The sequence below is a fragment of the Abrus precatorius genome, unplaced genomic scaffold (genome assembly GCF_003935025.1).
Source record: "Abrus precatorius isolate BTA unplaced genomic scaffold, Abrus_2018 Scaffold7, whole genome shotgun sequence".
NCBI classification, from domain to species: Eukaryota; Viridiplantae; Streptophyta; class Magnoliopsida; order Fabales; family Fabaceae; genus Abrus; species Abrus precatorius.
Genome location: NW_020874417.1, coordinates 32,371,756 through 32,390,496, shown reverse-complemented (window position 1 = coordinate 32,390,496; position 18,741 = coordinate 32,371,756). Strand labels below are relative to the sequence as shown.

The window sequence follows — 18,741 nt, the reverse complement described above, 5'->3', positions numbered from 1 at the left end:
CAAATCAACCAAAAGCGACCTAACTGTTGAATGACATTACAGTTGCAAATTAACTATATATACTTCACCTTTTATTCCTCTAATGGAACCATTATGTTGTAGAATGCTTAGCTTAGCACTGTTAGAAGGAAGAGCAACATAAAATCTCCAAGCAGAAAAAAAGACTAAACCTGATGATAAAAGGCATAAAAAAATATATGCATCACAAACTTTTGATCACAATGGCAAAATAAACATTAATCCTCTACAAAATTGTAATTATGTTCCTATAAACATTTAATCCTCTACAAGAGTTGCCACTTTCCATATGAGAATGCAAGTACCTTTGGGAAAGCTCTCAACATTTCCAGAAACTCGTGAAGGTAACATTAACATTACTTTTATTTAAGTGTGAACTAGCTAGACAGAAACTAGAGAGGTAAATATGCTACCTTAACACTGGTTCCACGAGTTGTCGATTATGATGATTCAAAGCCATTAATCATCATCTTTATTTTTGTAAAATATTGATTAAGAGTAGTGTTTTCTTTTTAAAATCCAAACATCTTTAGATCATTCCCCCTATGTTAAACAAGGGAAAACTTGTCTTCTAATGATTGATGCAAGTTTGGGAACATTTCGTTTCAGCCATTATAAATATCCAGCCAAGATTCAACACTTTTTCCCGTGACCGATGTATGCTGTCACATGACCACTGTCCACTGCATCGAAATGAATCTTAACCACTCAATATATATTGTTATAATATATAATTTTATTAAATAATATATTTTAATAAAATTAAACGATATGAACGCACCCTGGATACCCTCTCATGTGAAGTTCTTGGTCCCTTAACAATAAGGGTTTGTTGAGAAGAATTTATAAATCTTTAAATAAATGCATCTTATATAAAATATAAATTAATTTCTTATTGAATATATAATAAGGTAAAAAAATCATGTGACCAAATTAAACTTAAAATTAGTAGCGTTGTTTTTCACGTGCGAAGATATCTACCAAAAAATAACAAATGTATATAATTAATATTTAAAATATGATGATCCCTTTGTCCACTGAACAAAATCTATAAAGACAAATGGACGCGTGAGAAAAACAAAGAGGAAAACAAATCCAAAACAATGATAATCTACTCACGAGCACCCATGCAAAAAATAAGAGTATGTTTGTTTTTATTTTTCTCTTTTTAAAAAAACTTTTATTAAAAATACAAATAAATATATTCTAAATATCTTTTGATTGTTTTGTTTTAAAAAAAACCTTGAACAAATAATATTTTAGAAAAAAAGGAAAAAAATAGAGAAATAATAAATAATATAACAATAAAAATATAAAACAAATAGAAAAATTAAGAGAGGTAAAAAGAAAACTAAAATTACGTTATTTTTAAAATGACATGTGAAGAATTAGATGATGCACGTTTGTAATGTTTTGTGACATGCACGGACACAAATCCCGTTATAAACGTTTCCGGGGAAATCGGTGACTGGCCAATTGCATCTTTCCATATTTTTTTAAAATAAAAGAATACTTAATAATACATTTTTATTATTAATTAAAATTTATTAAAAATTAAAAAATATAAACAAATTTATTTTATAAGAATAAAAAATATAAAATTTATATAATTTGTAATAAATTTTAACCAATAAAGAAGTATTGCTAGTATTATTATTTTTTATATTTTAACATATAATATTTTTAAATTAATTTTCCGATAGGTTTATGGCTGATGAGCAGCATCAATTTACAGGAAAGGATTAGGGCAGGATTTTAACTAAGTTGAAACTTTCTGTATTTGAACCAATCAATGTTTAAAGGGTGGGGACTGCAGATTGCACTAGCTAAGCAAAATTTAAATGTCGCAGCTTAATTGGCTGGATTAATTAATTAAATTATTGGCGATTAACCCGCGTGATAATGATGATATAATACTTATACAAAATATTATATACAATAATTTTTTTTAAAATGCTAACCAATAATCTTAAAACAATAGTTAAAAGATAAAAACAAAAATATTTTATTAGAATATGAAAAAATATATTGTTTTTTATTTTTTTACTGTATTTTAACAAAAAATTTTATGAAAATTTATTATTTATCAAACAATTTTTTTACTGAATTCTAATACGTTTTTCAACAATAACACTATTTTCTCTTTTATCCTCTAATAAAATTGTTTATTATTATTATCAAAATTATTTCTAAATATAATGGATCATAACATTATTAGTATAAATTTACAATATTTATATCAACAAAGGTACATACAACGCGTTAATGTATGGTATTTTTCTAGAAATGGCCTAGTATTGAGTGGGTTGTTGTGGCTGCACGACCAGAACCGTTCGATTTTAAACATTAGTAAGTTTCCGTACAACATGAGAATAATTAAATTAAAATAAAATTTTTAAATATATATATATTGTAAATTTTTTTAATTTTAAAAAAGTTATCTTAATATTTATAATACATACTATATTATATTAAGTAAGATTAAATGAAAAATATCATTTTTTAAAATTAAAAAAGTACTTATAACAGATTAAAATAAAATAAATTTTTTTAAATTGTATAATACATGAAAATTTACCAAACATAATAAAACAAATAATATTTAAAATCATATTTTCATTATTTTGTGTGTTTGCATGTACTTCCATTAAATAATAAATTAATTGTGTGAAATGCAGAATATATAAACACCGATAGTTTTAATGTGTGTAAGTTTAATTTAGAAAACAAATGGAAAGCAAAGAAAATGTTTTTAAGAAACTGTTCATTTTTTGAAAAAGAAATAAGAAAAAATTAAAATTTTTTCCTTTTAAATCCTTGTCTCGTTACAATTTTTTTTATTTTGTTTTTAACATTCAAACAAAAGACTAGTTCAAACTTCTCTTTCCTTTTCCACATTTTAAAAACTTTCATTTTTTTTCAAAACTTTCAAACGAAGTTTTAATTTATAGAGAAAAATATTTTTCTTGGTAAACAAATTAAGAGTGATAGATTTTAACTCTAAAAAAGGACATACATGCTCTAAATTTTTAGATTTACACTGATTGTAACATAAATAGAAAAATTAAAATTTAATGAAAAAAAAATTGCTTGCATAATAAATTACACACACTAAGTTATAATTTGTTATTGTAATTTTGCATTATTGTTTACAATTTTGCACTTTATTTTATAAAATCTGTATTGGACTAGCTAGAATGCAAATCTCAATGCTATTTCCTTAAAAACAAAAATCTCGTGACACCAATTATATTATTTTGCTATATTAATCTATAATTGTACATTAACATTAAATTTGGGTGTATAATTAAAGTTTAAAATTATAATTAAACATATGAGTTATGATTATAACGTTTAGAAGTCACTTTAGAATTGACATTATAATTTTAAGACATAATATTTTAATACAATTATGATATACTCTAATTTGTTTTATTCTTAACATCTACATTTGAATTACACTTTTCAGACTTTCGATTGCAATTTTTACTGTTACCTCCCTCTTAGTTTCAGTCGCTATCACTATTAATACCTATTATTACTATCATAATTATCATGAGTTATTATTTTTTTAATTCAAACCTGATATAAACTATTTTTTATCCGAAACTCATCATATAAATTCATCCATTATTACCCTTAAGTAGAGGTATTGAGTAAAAAATTAAATTAAATTAATAGTTATAATTCTACACTTTTCTTCTTTATATAATTCAAATATAAAAGATATGATTATCAAATAATTAAACAAAATTAATGTTATAGTTGTAAATTAAACAAAATTAATTTCACATGTATATGTTTATCACCAATTATTGATTTTTTTGGGTAACATTTACAACTACGTATTTGATTGTCTAAGCTAAAAAAAAAAGTAAAGTGTGATGCCCCTGATGTGCAGGTGGTGCACTATTTTTAGTATTTTTTTTTCTTTCCTTTTTGGGGCGAACACGGCGTAGTTGATTTCTTTCTTTATTACATCGGCTATTGCATTGACTACAAATATACCGTACAACACTTTTGCAAATGTTCATTTCCATCCTTTTCAATTTCATAGCCGCAAGAGTAATGTTATTTATATAATAAAATTAAAAAAAAGAGATAAATAATGTGATTGAGAAATAAAAAAGTTTATATGAAGAATTAAAAGAATATGTTATATGGATAATATTATTCCAGCCGTAAAAGAATCTATACATATATATATATATATATATTTATTTATTTATTTATTTAAAAGTGTGCGTATGGTCCAAAAAACATATGAACAAAAGAAAGTTGGACCAAAATATTCAAACAAAACGTGAGAGTCAAAAGGTTCAACCGAAGGACTGTCGTGGAAAAAAAAATAATAGATGCAATAAATAGTCAAAAGCCACGCATTCTCCTATTCAAAACATCATAGTATAAATACCAACATGGCTCTTTGCTTTAAATTCCACAACACAACGATAAACATAGAAGCATAAGTAAGATACGGAGAGAGAGAGAGAGAGAGAGAGAGAGAGAGAGATGGAGTTTCTAGGGCTATCTGGGATTCTTGTTGCCTTCTTGGCAACACTTTGCCTTTTCTTGCTCATGATACTAACATTTTCTTGGTGGATTTTCCCTATCCAAACACATAAGAAGCTTAGGAAATGTGGGTTGGGAGGGCCAACCCCAAGTTTTCCACTTGGAAACATTAAAGAGATGAAAAGAAAGAATAACATTCAATCTTTAGTTGCATCCTCAAATCTCCCACATGACATACACTCGTACGTTTTCCCCTACTTTTCTAGCTGGCAGAAATCACATGGTAAGTTTTCTATGACCTGTATCCATATTGAACAGTATTATGATATATAACGTATATAATTACTCAAGTGGTCATGAAGAACTATAAATGGAAACTCTTGTTAAAGATGCATTTTGATTTTTGTTATTGTAGGTAAGCTGTTCGTGTACTGGCTGGGCACAGAGCCATTTTTGTACATTGCTGACCCAGAATTCTTGAAGAAAATGTCAGCAGAGGTGATGGCGAAGAGATGGGGAAAACCAAGTGTGTTTAGAAATGATAGAGACCCCATGTTTGGAAGTGGTTTGGTCATGGTTGAGGGCAATGATTGGGTTCGTCACCGCCACATTGTTGCCCCCGCATTCAATCCCATTAACCTCAAGGTTCCTCTCTCTCTCGCTCGCTCTCTTCCTGTCAAGTTACATGCAGTTGCACGTGTACCATTTCCTAGGCTTTACACTTACATTAAATATAGTTGAATTTTTCATTTGCTAGACACAAGAATGAAATTTTTGGACTTCCAACAATCACGACAAAAAGAAAAGAACCAAGTAATTAATGATACATTATCCTATATTATAGGAAACTACTATGAAATGGTTCGCCAAATAATTATAATAAATTCAATTATTTTTTTTTCTTGATGTCAAACGTTTTGATTATTACCTATTTTGGCCATAAGCATATAAGCATTCTAAATAGTTTTGCATTAATTATGGAATGTGATAGGCCATGGCAAGCATGATGGTTGAGTCTACGAATCAAATGATAGAAAGATGGGCAAGTCAAATAAACTCGGGTAACCCCGAAATCGATGTGGAGAAAGAGATTATAGCAACAGCCGGAGAGATCATAGCAAGAACAAGTTTTGGCATGAAAGGCGATAATGCAAGAGAAGCGTTTGATAAATTACGAGCCTTACAAATGACTCTCTTTAAGACTAATCGATATGTAGGAGTTCCCTTCGGCAAGTATTTCAATGTCAAGAAAACTTTAGAGGCCAAGAAACTTGGGAAAGAAATCGACGAGCTCTTGTCGTCCATCATAGAAGCTCGAAAAAATTTACCCACAAAGAATTCTCAACGAGATTTGTTAGGTTTGTTGTTGCAAGAAAATCATCACGATGATGGAGGGTCAGGGAAGACATTAACAACCCGAGAAATTGTTGATGAATGCAAGACCTTCTTCTTCGGCGGCCATGAGACTACAGCACTTGCTATCACTTGGACTTTGTTGCTTCTAGCCATGCACGAAGATTGGCAAAATCAACTGAGAGATGAGATAAGAGAAGTGGTGGGTAATGACAAGCTTGATCTCACCTTGCTTTCCGGTTTAAAGAAGGTAAGTTGATGTATTTTTAATCCTTCACCAACAATTTTTCTATTGATTATAATACATATGATAGTGAGTTGGTGTTTAATGATAATGATTCCCTTCTGTTCTTTCCTTTGGTTATATAATTAACAATTAATTCCTAAACACAGTTAGATGTTGCATAAAAATAGAAAAAATAATCTATAACTATATCTAAATCTTCTCTTATATACCAATACCTGTAGGCTAAATTACTTCTACAAATAATTGTGAGTACTATTTTTTAAATAATTATCTTTAGTAAATATATTTTTAACTATTATTTTTATTTTAAAATTTAAATTAATTTTAATTTCTATTTTTAAGTTTTTATAAATTATTTTTAGTTTTAAAATATCTTTAAATTTAATAATAATAATCGTGCCATGTACGAAGAAAAACATATTAGTGATAATATATTAGTTTGAGATGAATTTACACTTTCCTGAATGATATTCAAGTATGTAGGTGGTCAAACTTTATACGTAAAATTCTTCAGTGTTGATATGTAATGTTAAGCAATTTATTTTTAAAAAATTGACGTTCCACCACAAAGCGCGTGTGCAGCTGAAGCATGTGAAATTTTTTGCTCAATATCATATTATTATAACAAAAAATAAAAAAATAAAAAAAAATATATATATATATCCAAGATGCGGTGCTCTTGTTACCACAAGACTAGAGGCCTACCACTATGCAGCGACAAATGTTCATAAAGCAAACCCCTTTATATTTGAAAGAAAAATATAAATTTTATAAAACACAGTGTCACTGTCTTTTTTATGTATTTATAGTTTACAGCTTTGTACCCTTTTTCTAATTACACATGGTGCATCCTTATGTCACTAGGTTATAGGCTTGTCTTTGAATATTCGGTTTCTTTCTTTTTCTTTAATTTCATTAGAACTAAATATTTAATCTGACATGTAAATGCCTTGATCCCACGTGCAGATGAAGTGTGTGATGAACGAAGTTCTAAGACTGTACCCACCATCACCAAATGTGCAAAGGCAATCTAGGGAAGACATTCAAGTTGATGATATAACAGTGCCTAATGGAACCAACGTTTGGATCGATGTGGTAGCGATGCACCACGACCCTGAATTATGGGGAAAGGATGCGAATGAGTTTAGACCAGAGAGGTTCATGGATGATGTGAATGGTGGGTGCAACCATAAGATGGGGTATTTGCCTTTTGGGTTTGGAGGGAGAATGTGTGTTGGTAGGAACTTAACCTTTATGGAATACAAAGTTGTGTTAACCCTACTTCTCTCTAGGTTTAGTTTTAAGGTTTCCCCAAGTTACCATCATTCACCATCTATCATGCTCTCTCTAAGGCCCACTCATGGACTTCCACTCATAGTTCAACCCCTTTAGAATATTCAGCTCAATTTTACAAATAAGAAACGTGTACACTTTAATAGTTCTTTCCCTTTCATAATTACAACTCAATTGTAGATAGTTTACAAATATCAGCGTTCCCCAGTACCGGTGCCTTTTTGGTTCTTAGAGGGGCCAATTTGTTTAGGCGATGCCTAGTTTGTTTGCTTGGGATTGTACATGCTGGATATATATATATAATAACATTATTTATTGGTAACCATTAATTTTAGATCTACATATTTCATATTGAATTTTTAATTCTTTTACTGGGTATTTATATAATTATCGTCACTATTATTAAATATTTTGAAATACAATTTTTTATGATGATTTTTAAAAACATAATCTTATGTTTTAAGAATACTAGTTAAGGAATCTTGATAAAATTGTATCGAAATCAAAATGAAATGTGTTGATGATATTTTTTTAATTTTTAAATAATATTTAAAATATTGAATAGGTTTTGAACGAAATATTACTTGTTGTATTTCTAATGTTTGGGAAGCAGTTTATTTTTGGTTACATGATAAAAGAAAATAAAAGAAAAACTAAAGTACATTTAGAAAAACTACACATCTTCAACTCAAATCTCTTGTTATAGATACACTACAAAAAATCGTTTATTTGTAGCAGTTAAATTTTATGATTAAAGAACACTACAAAAAATTACTTATTTGTGCCAGTTAAATTTTATAATTAGAAATGGTTTTAATCACTTTTAAGTAATTTTCTGACGGTTATGAAACCAACATTAAAATTGACGGTGCAAAACTAAATTTGTGGTAGTTAAACCACCGCTAAAATTTGAAATTCAAATTTTAGTCTGTGTGCAGCATGGTTCTGTTTTTGGTGGGGCAATGTTCTATTTTTGATCGACAATGCTCTATTTTTTTCTTCCACATTTTTTTTTATCTTCTACTTAGTTCTTTTTTTTGCTATTTGGGTTTACATTCCATTTATTTTTTAATATCACAACGTATATTATATAATTTATAATGTAGAATTGTTGGAGAAGAACCATTTTTAGAGAAAGTAAAAATGATAGTAGAAGATTAATAAGGTTGTCACAGTTGAAGAAAATATTTTGGCAGTGACGACGATGCGGCAGGACGACGGTGGTGACAGTGGTGGTAGTGGCAAAGAGAATGGTGAAACTCATGAGGCTAAAGTGGAGATGAATGATAACTTTGAGTGGATGATGGAGAATAAGAGAAAAGTAGTGTTTCTTATATTATGTCATAGTGAACTGATGCTAAATCTTGCTTTTTTTGCAGCAGTTTTTCAAAACCACTGCTAAATAGCGCATTTTTTGCTGTAGTAATGCAAAACCGCTATTAAATACTAATAAATCGCCATTAAATGACGTATTTCTTGTAGTGATATTAGAAAGTGAGAAATTTTAACATACACTCGTTTTAGTACATTTTTTTATAACTAGTTCAGTTAAAAAATTAAGATATTTACATCATAAAATAATTATTTTTAAAAATATTGCTTTAGTGTTTTTAAATATGCATCAATCAGTTAAAAAGTGTGTTTAAAATAATTCTCACGTTTAGATATGCACTTCCTCAATTAATGCATTTTGTCAACTAATTAAAACTTCTTAATTGTATTTTTAATTTTTTTGATAAAAATTATTGTATATAATTTTTCATCATCTATGATATTATACAAATATAAAAAACAATTATATTTAATCTATGCGAGGGTGGAAGTCTTATAGATATTCGAGTTAAGGGGGGTCAGTTGAATTAATTAGAAATTATTTAATTATATGAGAAAGGGATTGATTAGTTAATATTTCTACTCCGTGTATGTGACGCATATTAAGTGCTCATTGTAAACACTTTTCTCATTTAGTGAAATCAATTCTAAATTACCAATTCACTTTAATTTTCTAAATTTCTCCTTTTAAGAAACCGTATTCTTTAACATTTTAATCTCATCTGAATCATAAACCAAGGTGACATTCCCGATGATTATTCCAAGTCAAAGTTAAGGTTCAGTCATTAATTTTTTTCATTCATAAATTTTACAAATTATGTGTTTTTTTAATAAGATCAATATAAATAAATTTCAACCATATTAATAATGATACATATAAAAATTTAAATCAAATTAAAAATATTCAAAATTTTTAGTATAAATTACTGGAGTACTTTAGACTCATTTTTTTTCTAATATTATATAAATAAAGTGGGTACAAAATATTTTAAAAAATAGAGTTAAAAGGTTAGAAATATATAAAGATAAAAACATGTATGAATAAAATAAATGAAAAATTAATAAAGAAGAAATAAAATAATATAAAAATAAATCAGAATTAGAAAAAAAATACAACGTGGAAATTTTAGTCAAAAAAGTAATTATTTATATATATAAATTCCTCTTACGTGCATAAAAACATAAGAGCCACGATAAGTTTTCAAACAATTGTAGTGTTTTAATCATGAGAAGCGCGAGCTATTCTATAGACTATATATAAAAATTAAAGCAGAGATTTATTTGATAAAGTTGGCGCACTTTAACTAAAGCTTGTGTTTTCTTTGCAAAGGTCGCTTGCAGAAATAAACATTTAAATTAATTAATCAACACGATCTACAGTGATTATTTATTAATCGTTATAGATTAAAGTTTTAAAGCATGTTTGATTAGTTTTATTTTTTATTTCATTAATAGTTATAAAAGTATCACGTACGTAGTGTTAGTTTTATTTTAAAAATTTTATCCGATTAACAATAAGAATATCAAAATCTTATTTTGGAAGAGACACACGAAGAAGACGGAAGAATCTACTTATATGGTATATATCCATAAGAAACTAAAAAACTTATATGGTATTTTTATAATTATTTAATTTTAATAAAATAATAAGATAATATAATTATAATCAATGATTAAATTAATAAAATAAATTTTATATAGTTCATATTCATGGTTCTTATAATTTTCAAAATGTAAGTGGTTTCATACACTGAACTAAGAGAGATGGATCAAATTATTTAAGAAATAACTTTGATGGGATTTATTTTATTCAATAAATTTTTATACACGTTCAATTATATTAAATTATTTGTTAAATTAAATTTTTTAAAATATGAATTTTGTAAGAAATTATATAAGTTAAAAATTAATTAATGATTTATCAAATAATTTCATTTAAATATTTAATATATATATATAAATAAAAATAAATATTAATTAATTATAAAAATTTATATTTATAAATATTTAATTAATCTAAAATTTAATAAAATTGATCAATATCCGTTATATATGTTAAAAAATTATTCGGCTATTAAGTCGATTCTTTCTCTCTCTATTTACCCCTCTCTCTATACATATATAAAGAAGATTGAGAAATCTGACTATTAATTTAAACATTTTTATTGAATAAATTAATTTTATGTAAAAATAAAATTATTAAATATTTAAATATTTTTTATTTTAATATATAGTATAATTTTAAATAACATACTTATAAATATTTAAATTAAATAAAATTTAATATATTAATTTAATGATTAGATTAATTAATTTTACATGTTATGAAAAATTATTAAATGGACATATTATGTGTCTTTTACTATTAATAAAAAATTTTAAAATTATAATATTTAATATTATTGTATGATTTTTAATGAATTATATATTGTATTTTATAATTTTTATATAAAATAATTATATATATTTAGATATATGTTAAAAATGTAATATATATTTTTAATTATATCTAAGAATAAGTAATAAGTGTATATTTTTCTATAATAAATATTTTTAAAATTTTTTTTTATCTCTTTAAAATAAATGATTGGAAGGGGTTGGTATTTACCTTTTCATCAATAAACACAATAGATATTAATTTGGAATATATATAAGATAACCTTAAAAACATTATGCCTAAAATTTTACACTAATGTTCTTACGATGCCAATTCTACCAACAAGTTATGAAATGTATCATTTTAAAGGAAAATGTTAAAAATATTTATTAAAAAACTAAAATAAAATGGGAAATTTTAAATAATTTATTTACTGAAAAATATTATTAATATATTTTTAATATAATGTGACATGGTAATCTTCTGTTATAATGAAACATTTTTAATAAACTGATTAACAAGATTATATTTCAAACATGATGCTGCCCTTTATATACACTGAATAAAGTGCATAGATACAATTAAAAACCAGTAGGGGAAACAAAATCAGATCAATTAAACAATATCAGGTACACTACAGGTGAAGAAGCAGAAGATGCACGTTTGTAATGTTTTGTAATAATACTAACAAGCAATGATCTGTGAACTGAGATGACTTCCATTAAAAACGTTTGTTGCCACTCCGGTAAAAGAGGTGACTGGCCGACCGCATTATGAGTTTTTGTAGGTATACGCCTAATCAACAGTACCTATTTGTAGGTAATGATTCCAAATTTCTAATGAACAATATATGAAGTACTTCAGCAGAAGTTGAAACTTTATTTGAGAAACTAACACACTCAAGAAAACAATATATAATTAGAGCAGGAAATTTAACACCATTTAAGAAAAGAATAATGTATCTAAAATGCGTAAATTTTGTATAATTGTGATATGGTCCTTGTGTTTTTACACAAAAGAAGTGCTGTTTGGAAATGTTTCATGTGCAATTTATGGATTGATTGATTTAATTAAGGTCAAAATTTAGAAATGGATTGTGGCTAAAGGTAGGACTGTAGGAGCTATTTAGACGTTGAAATCATTTGTGACTTTGAATATAAAAGGATTTAAGTATTCTTTATACTTTTCTTAATAAATTTTCTCTTATGAAGAATTGTTATGACCATCTGTATTATATCTGTAACAATACATACATGCAAGACTAGTCTTATCAAATTCATTGTGTCTAACTCAGTTAAGTGAGTGAAATTACATAAAGTCTAATTTGGCACATGTAATTAGAGTTATAGTTTAAATTTAAAGTTAATTTGCAATCATATTTTTTATGTTTGGATTGCAAAAATTTAAAGTATATATATAGAAATTATAGTTCTAAGTTAAATTTTAATTCTATTTAGATACTTCTAAATAAAAATAGTTACGAGTAGGATTATATTAAGTTTAAGTTTTTAATTGAAAAATATTCTATTGATAATAATAATAACAGTAATAATAATAATCATGGTAGCACTAGATGAGAGAGAGGAGAGAATGTGAACGAGAATAGCAATAAAAATAATAACAATATAACAAAGATAGTACTAACACAGATGGTGATAAATGAGTTAGATGAAAGTAGAACTAATATGATAAAAGAGAGTATAGCTGTGTATTAAGTTCATATAATTTATTATTTGAATAGTAATTTTAATTAAAAATATTCTAATTATAAATTTATGATCTACTTTCTTAATTATTCCAAGCCCAATTCCATCTATCAAATGGACACTTAGATTGTACAACATTTTTGGCTTGGGTTTGATAGGGTGCTTTCTGTAAATTATGCGGCTCACTTTTTACAACAAGACAGTTTTAGGATGGGAAAAAAGAGATATTTTTTTACCCTTTATTTTTTAATGGAATCTTTAGGAATTATATTATTTTCCAACATGATGTGCTGGATTTTGAGAAAAACTCATTGAATTGGTCAAATTATGATTCCAGTCTTGGGGAAGTACAAAATTGGATGCAGTGTATTTCTCTTTTTTGGTTTGATTGTCTAATCCTTAATTTGGAAGGTATTTATCAATGTACTAGGAGTTGAATCAGGTGTAGTATGCTTTTCTAATGTAATGGTTATGATACTCTTCATATTCTTTTTAATAATAAAAAAAAAAACTAAGATGATGATTATTATAATAAATCTTTTTATTTTTTTAAAATTAGTACGATATACTAAATAAAATTTATTTTCACAACAGTGTTTTCACGATAATTATTTTACAAGCACATGTCTCGTGCATGTGCATTTAAGGCCTCGTGTTCAGTGTTCAAATGCACGATATACACTAATTTTTTCTTTTTTATTTCTTTTAGAAGCAATACACGCGAGTTTCTTTTTCTTATTGTATATTTCGTTGACAAAAACATGTTGGTCAACCTTTGCAGCAAGGATTTTTTTCCCCCCTCACGCTTTGCATTTTTATCCTAGATGCAATTTGCCACTTATAAACTAAAGATCTTTGGACCAGCTCCAGCCACAAATGTACGGAACAAAATGCGACCAAAACATTTGACACGAAAACTGAAGTTGGACCAAAAAGAAAAAAATTCAAATATAATGTGAGGGTCAAAAGGTTCAACGGGTCACAAATACAGATAATGATAAAATGCCCTACTCGTTTTAATAGTCAAAACCACGGATTCTACTACTAAATGCCCCTTATATAAATACCAATACAGCACTTTGCTTCCTACAACACAACCAAATCTTATATAGAATCTTAAGAAAGATACACGTATAGAGAGATAGCTAGAAAGCTTAATATACAGAGAGTGATGGAGTTTCTAGGGCTATCTGGGATTCTTGTTGCCTTCTTGGCAATGCTTTGCCTTTTCTTGCTCATGATACTAACGTTTTCTTGGTGGATTTTCCCTATCCAAACACATAAGAAGCTTAGGAAATGTGGGTTGGGAGGGCCAACCCCAAGTTTTCCACTTGGAAACATTAAAGAGATGAAAAGAAAGAATAACATTCAATCTTTAGTTGCATCCTCAAATCTCCCACATGACATACACTCGTACGTTTTCCCCTACTTTTCTAGCTGGCAGAAATCACATGGTAAGTTTTCTATGACCTGTATCCATATTGAACAGTATTATGATATATAACGTATATAATTACTCAAGTGGTCATGAAGAACTATAAATGGAAACTCTTGTTAAAGATGCATTTTGATTTTTGTTATTGTAGGTAAGCTGTTCGTGTACTGGCTGGGCACAGAGCCATTTTTGTACATTGCTGACCCAGAATTCTTGAAGAAAATGTCAGCAGAGGTGATGGCGAAGAGATGGGGAAAACCAAGTGTGTTTAGAAATGATAGAGACCCCATGTTTGGAAGTGGTTTGGTCATGGTTGAGGGCAATGATTGGGTTCGTCACCGCCACATTGTTGCCCCCGCATTCAACCCCATTAATCTCAAGGTTCCTCTCTCTCTCTCTCTCTCTCTCTCTTTTGCTTTTGTACGCATGAATCTAAACCATGAAATTTGGAATGTCTTCGAAGGGGAAAAATATTCACACAATGCATCATGTCGTAATTTGAAGAGTCCACGTGCATGTACTTTTATAAAGTTGTTGTACGTGGACCATTTCCTATAGTTTTACACTTGGTTAATATGTTCTTCATATATGTGTTAGGTACGTAAACAAAAGGATTTTTAATCCCGTTGAACGTTTAAATCCATGAACAAAGCATAAAATATAACCAAGAATGTACATTATCCAATAGGAAACTACTGCGAAATGGCTAGTCCTCACCAAACAAATTCAATTAATATTTTATTGTTTTTCCCTTGACGTTTAAGCTTTTTGATTTCTGCTTTGGCCACAAGCATATATTTTGATTAATTCTTGTATTATCTGTAGAACATGGCAAACATGATGGTTGAATCTACGAATCAAATGATAGACAGATGGGCTACCCAAATAAACTCGGGTGAACCCGAAATTGACGTGGAGAGAGAGATTATAGCGACAGCTGGGGAGATCATAGCCAGAACAAATTTTTGCATGAAAGATAACAATGCAAGAGATGTTTTTGACAAATTACGAGCTTTGCAAATGACTCTCTTTAAGAATAATCGATATGTGGGGGTTCCCTTGGGCAAGTATTTCAACGTGAAGAAAACCCTAGAGGCCAAAAAACTTGGGAAAGAAATCGATGAGCTTTTGTTGTCCATTATAGAAGCTCGAATGAGTTCAGCCACAAAAAATTCTGAACAAGATTTGTTAGGTATATTGTTGCGAGAAAATCATCGGGCTGACGGCCAATTAGGAAAGACATTAACAATGCGAGAAGTGGTTGATGAATGCAAGACCTTTTTCTTTGGTGGCCATGAAACCACAGCACTTGCTATCACATGGACTTTGCTGCTTCTAGCCATGCACGAAGATTGGCAGAATCAGTTGAGAGACGAGATAAGACAAGTTGTGGGAAACAGCGAACTTGATATCACTATGCTTGCTGGACTGAAAAAGGTAAATTGTTGATATATGCTACAGTCTCTTAAGAAATTCACTTTCTAATACTATTAATAATTCATAAAGAAAATATACTAAATAAAAATACATTTAACAACGTAAGAATATAAAAAAAAATCAATACATTCTTAATTTAATATATAAAAATTAACAAAAAAAATGTTATAAAAGGATTTTAAATGATTCATAATATGTAATAGTAGACATTTAAAAAAAAAAAAACATGACCCCTAATTATTTACTTTTTATATTATCAATTATCTTTTTATTATTTTCGGTTTACAATTAAGCGTTAGCCTTTGATACACTGACTTGGCTCATCTTTATAATTGGCACTTGATTACAAGTTTGTGTTTCTCTTTAATTATGTCTGACATGTAGATAAATGCCTTGATCACACGTGCAGATGAAGTGTGTGATGAACGAAGTTCTAAGACTGTACCCACCATCACCAAATGTGCAAAGGCAAGCTAGGGAAGACATTCATGTAGATGATATAACAGTGCCTAATGGAACCAACGTTTGGATCGATGTGGTAGCTATGCACCACGACCCTGAATTATGGGGAAAGGATGCGAATGAGTTTAGACCAGAGAGGTTCATGGATGATGTGAATGGTGGGTGCAACCATAAGATGGGGTATTTGCCTTTTGGGTTTGGAGGGAGAATGTGTGTTGGTAGGAACTTAACCTTTATGGAATACAAAGTTGTGTTAACCCTACTTCTCTCTAGGTTTAGTTTTAAGGTTTCCCCAAGTTACCATCATTCACCATCTATCATGCTCTCTCTAAGGCCCACTCACGGCCTTCCACTCATAGTTCAACCCCTTTAATTTTACAAAGTAGACGTGTGGACTTTTTCTTAGTTCAGCCCCCTTCAAAAAACACCACTCAATTGTAGAAATAATAGTAATCTACAGAATTGTATAAACTCCCAATTTTGGTTCTTGATGATCCAAACTTGTTGGTAATGCCTTTACTTGCATGGATTGTACATGCTGGGAATATATGTATTTATTTGAAAAGTTAGCAATAAGTACAAAATTGAGCGGATTTTCGCGTCTATCGGTCTGCACATCTTATCATCAAGGTAAAATATATGGAAAATTCTTGTCAATTTGAAGGATTAAGGATACACAAGGAATGAATAAAATAGGATAAACATTAATCAAGTTTGTTATATCTCTATTACGTAAATTTTTAATAAAAATTATTATATATAAATTTTTTATGTGTAATATTACACATGTTAGAAAACAATTTTTAGTATTTTACTAATTTTGACCTTGAAATTAAGTTTAAACACTTAAAACTAATATATTTTTATTGAAAATTAACACATTTATTAAATTAAAATTATAAAAGCTTAATCGATATTTTTTAATAAAATTTATTATTACTAGTTGTTTAAATTTAACTCTAAAATATAACTTTAAATTTACAATTTTTTATGGTATTTCTTTCTTCCTTTTTTGCCTATTTTTTTTATTTTTGAAAATGTCTTAAGGGTGCAAAAACGAGTGAGTTAATAAAGTTTAACTTGAATGGTCCATTGGAGGAAAAATTATTTTACAACTTTATACTCATAACTCTGTTATTATAAACCCTTTAACTTCTTTCTTTCTTTCTTTCTTTTTCTGGTGAGTGAGTACATTTAACTTGTTTCTAACATATATTAATTCGGGACTTATTTTCTGACAACATAATCTGAAATAATAAAAAAATTAGTTATTCAACTGTACAGATCATAAATTATTTCGTCAAGGTAAAAGAAATAAAAACCAAACTCAGTTCACATTTTATTGTTTATCTCTATAAATTTTCGGTTTAATCAGAGAAAAATGTTATATATATATAACAAAGCAGGATATGATATTTCTTTTGATATATAAAATAAAATAAAAATAATTATATATGATATTAAATTATTTGATGTTGAAACAATAAAATTGTTAATTAATTATATATAAAATTCTCCAGTTTACACATGAAGACCTTTGCCAATGGTTACAACGATATTGACATTTGAGGATCACCAATAATGCATTTGTTAATAGTGCATGGCACCATTCAGTCCTATCTGTCCTTGCGGCCCCCATATGAAGTCACCTGATCTTCAATGCTATCAATGCCAAATGCCCATTATTTTCTTTCTAAATTTAGAAGTTGAGGCTTTATAAGATTATATGGTTGTACGCCTAAAAATACCAAAAAGACGTGTAATTCTCTGCCTCTTTCATTGTTAATGTTAAAATTAATTAACAACCATCTATTAAAATTTTGAGTATTATTATCTTTAGTTCTTAGAACTACAAGATAAAATTTTATTAAAAAATATTTATTATTTTTTTATAATTTTAATATAATAACTGAGTATTTTTTTTATTTGTAGATGTTTAAACTTAGTTCTAAGAGCTGAAATTAATAAAATACTAAAATTTTATCTATTATAATCATCTATGCTAACTAGAAAGAGCGTGAAGTTTCAGGAGTATACGAAAATAATTATCATGTTTTGCTTATAAAAACTGAGAATTAGTACCACCTTCTGACATCACTATTATCTGAATTAAATTTTGAAAAAAGGGTCCAAATTGACTTTCACTTCCAGCCTGTTTAGACTATAAATTGTTCAAAGTTAGGCTTGGATTTGAGGAATATCTTAAAATATTTGTATTTATATTTTGTAAAAGATCGATATTCAGATAATATATATTTTTAAAATATTTGTATTTGTATTTATAACTTCCTTTGGAGCATTATTGAACAACTTGCACACGACGTAGATTATGCTGGCAAAAATTGACTGAAGAAAAAAAAGACATTCTCTGCTAAGAAAGGCAGCAATTATTGTTCAATGGTCATCCATATCTCATAAATAGGCAGCCTTTTATCGTATCATGCTTCAGTCTTTCCTTCTTCCTTTTTATAACATTTAGTAGCACAAAAGAGATACCTATATACCCCACCGAAAAATGAATATAAAATGAAAAGGAAATCTTAAAATTTTAAAATAAGATTCACGCATG

General features: G+C 27.9%; 2 protein-coding genes across 2 annotated transcripts; both read left to right on the top strand.

The window, feature by feature from the left end:
* The first annotated feature begins 4,530 nt into the window (after positions 1 to 4,530).
* Positions 4,531 to 7,522, top strand: LOC113873671 (cytokinin hydroxylase-like). Its single transcript, XM_027511914.1, has 4 exons — positions 4,531 to 4,813; positions 4,946 to 5,175; positions 5,522 to 6,133; positions 7,097 to 7,522. The coding sequence occupies exons 1-4, from the start codon at positions 4,531 to 4,533 to the stop codon at positions 7,520 to 7,522; spliced, it is 1,551 nt and encodes a 516-aa protein (XP_027367715.1).
* A 6,487-nt stretch (positions 7,523 to 14,009) lies between these two features.
* Positions 14,010 to 16,545, top strand: LOC113873695 (cytokinin hydroxylase-like). The gene is made up of 4 exons (XM_027511946.1): positions 14,010 to 14,292; positions 14,425 to 14,654; positions 15,099 to 15,710; positions 16,120 to 16,545. Exons 1-4 carry the CDS (start codon positions 14,010 to 14,012, stop codon positions 16,543 to 16,545), a joined length of 1,551 nt encoding a protein of 516 aa, XP_027367747.1.
* Positions 16,546 to 18,741: the final 2,196 nt, after the last annotated feature.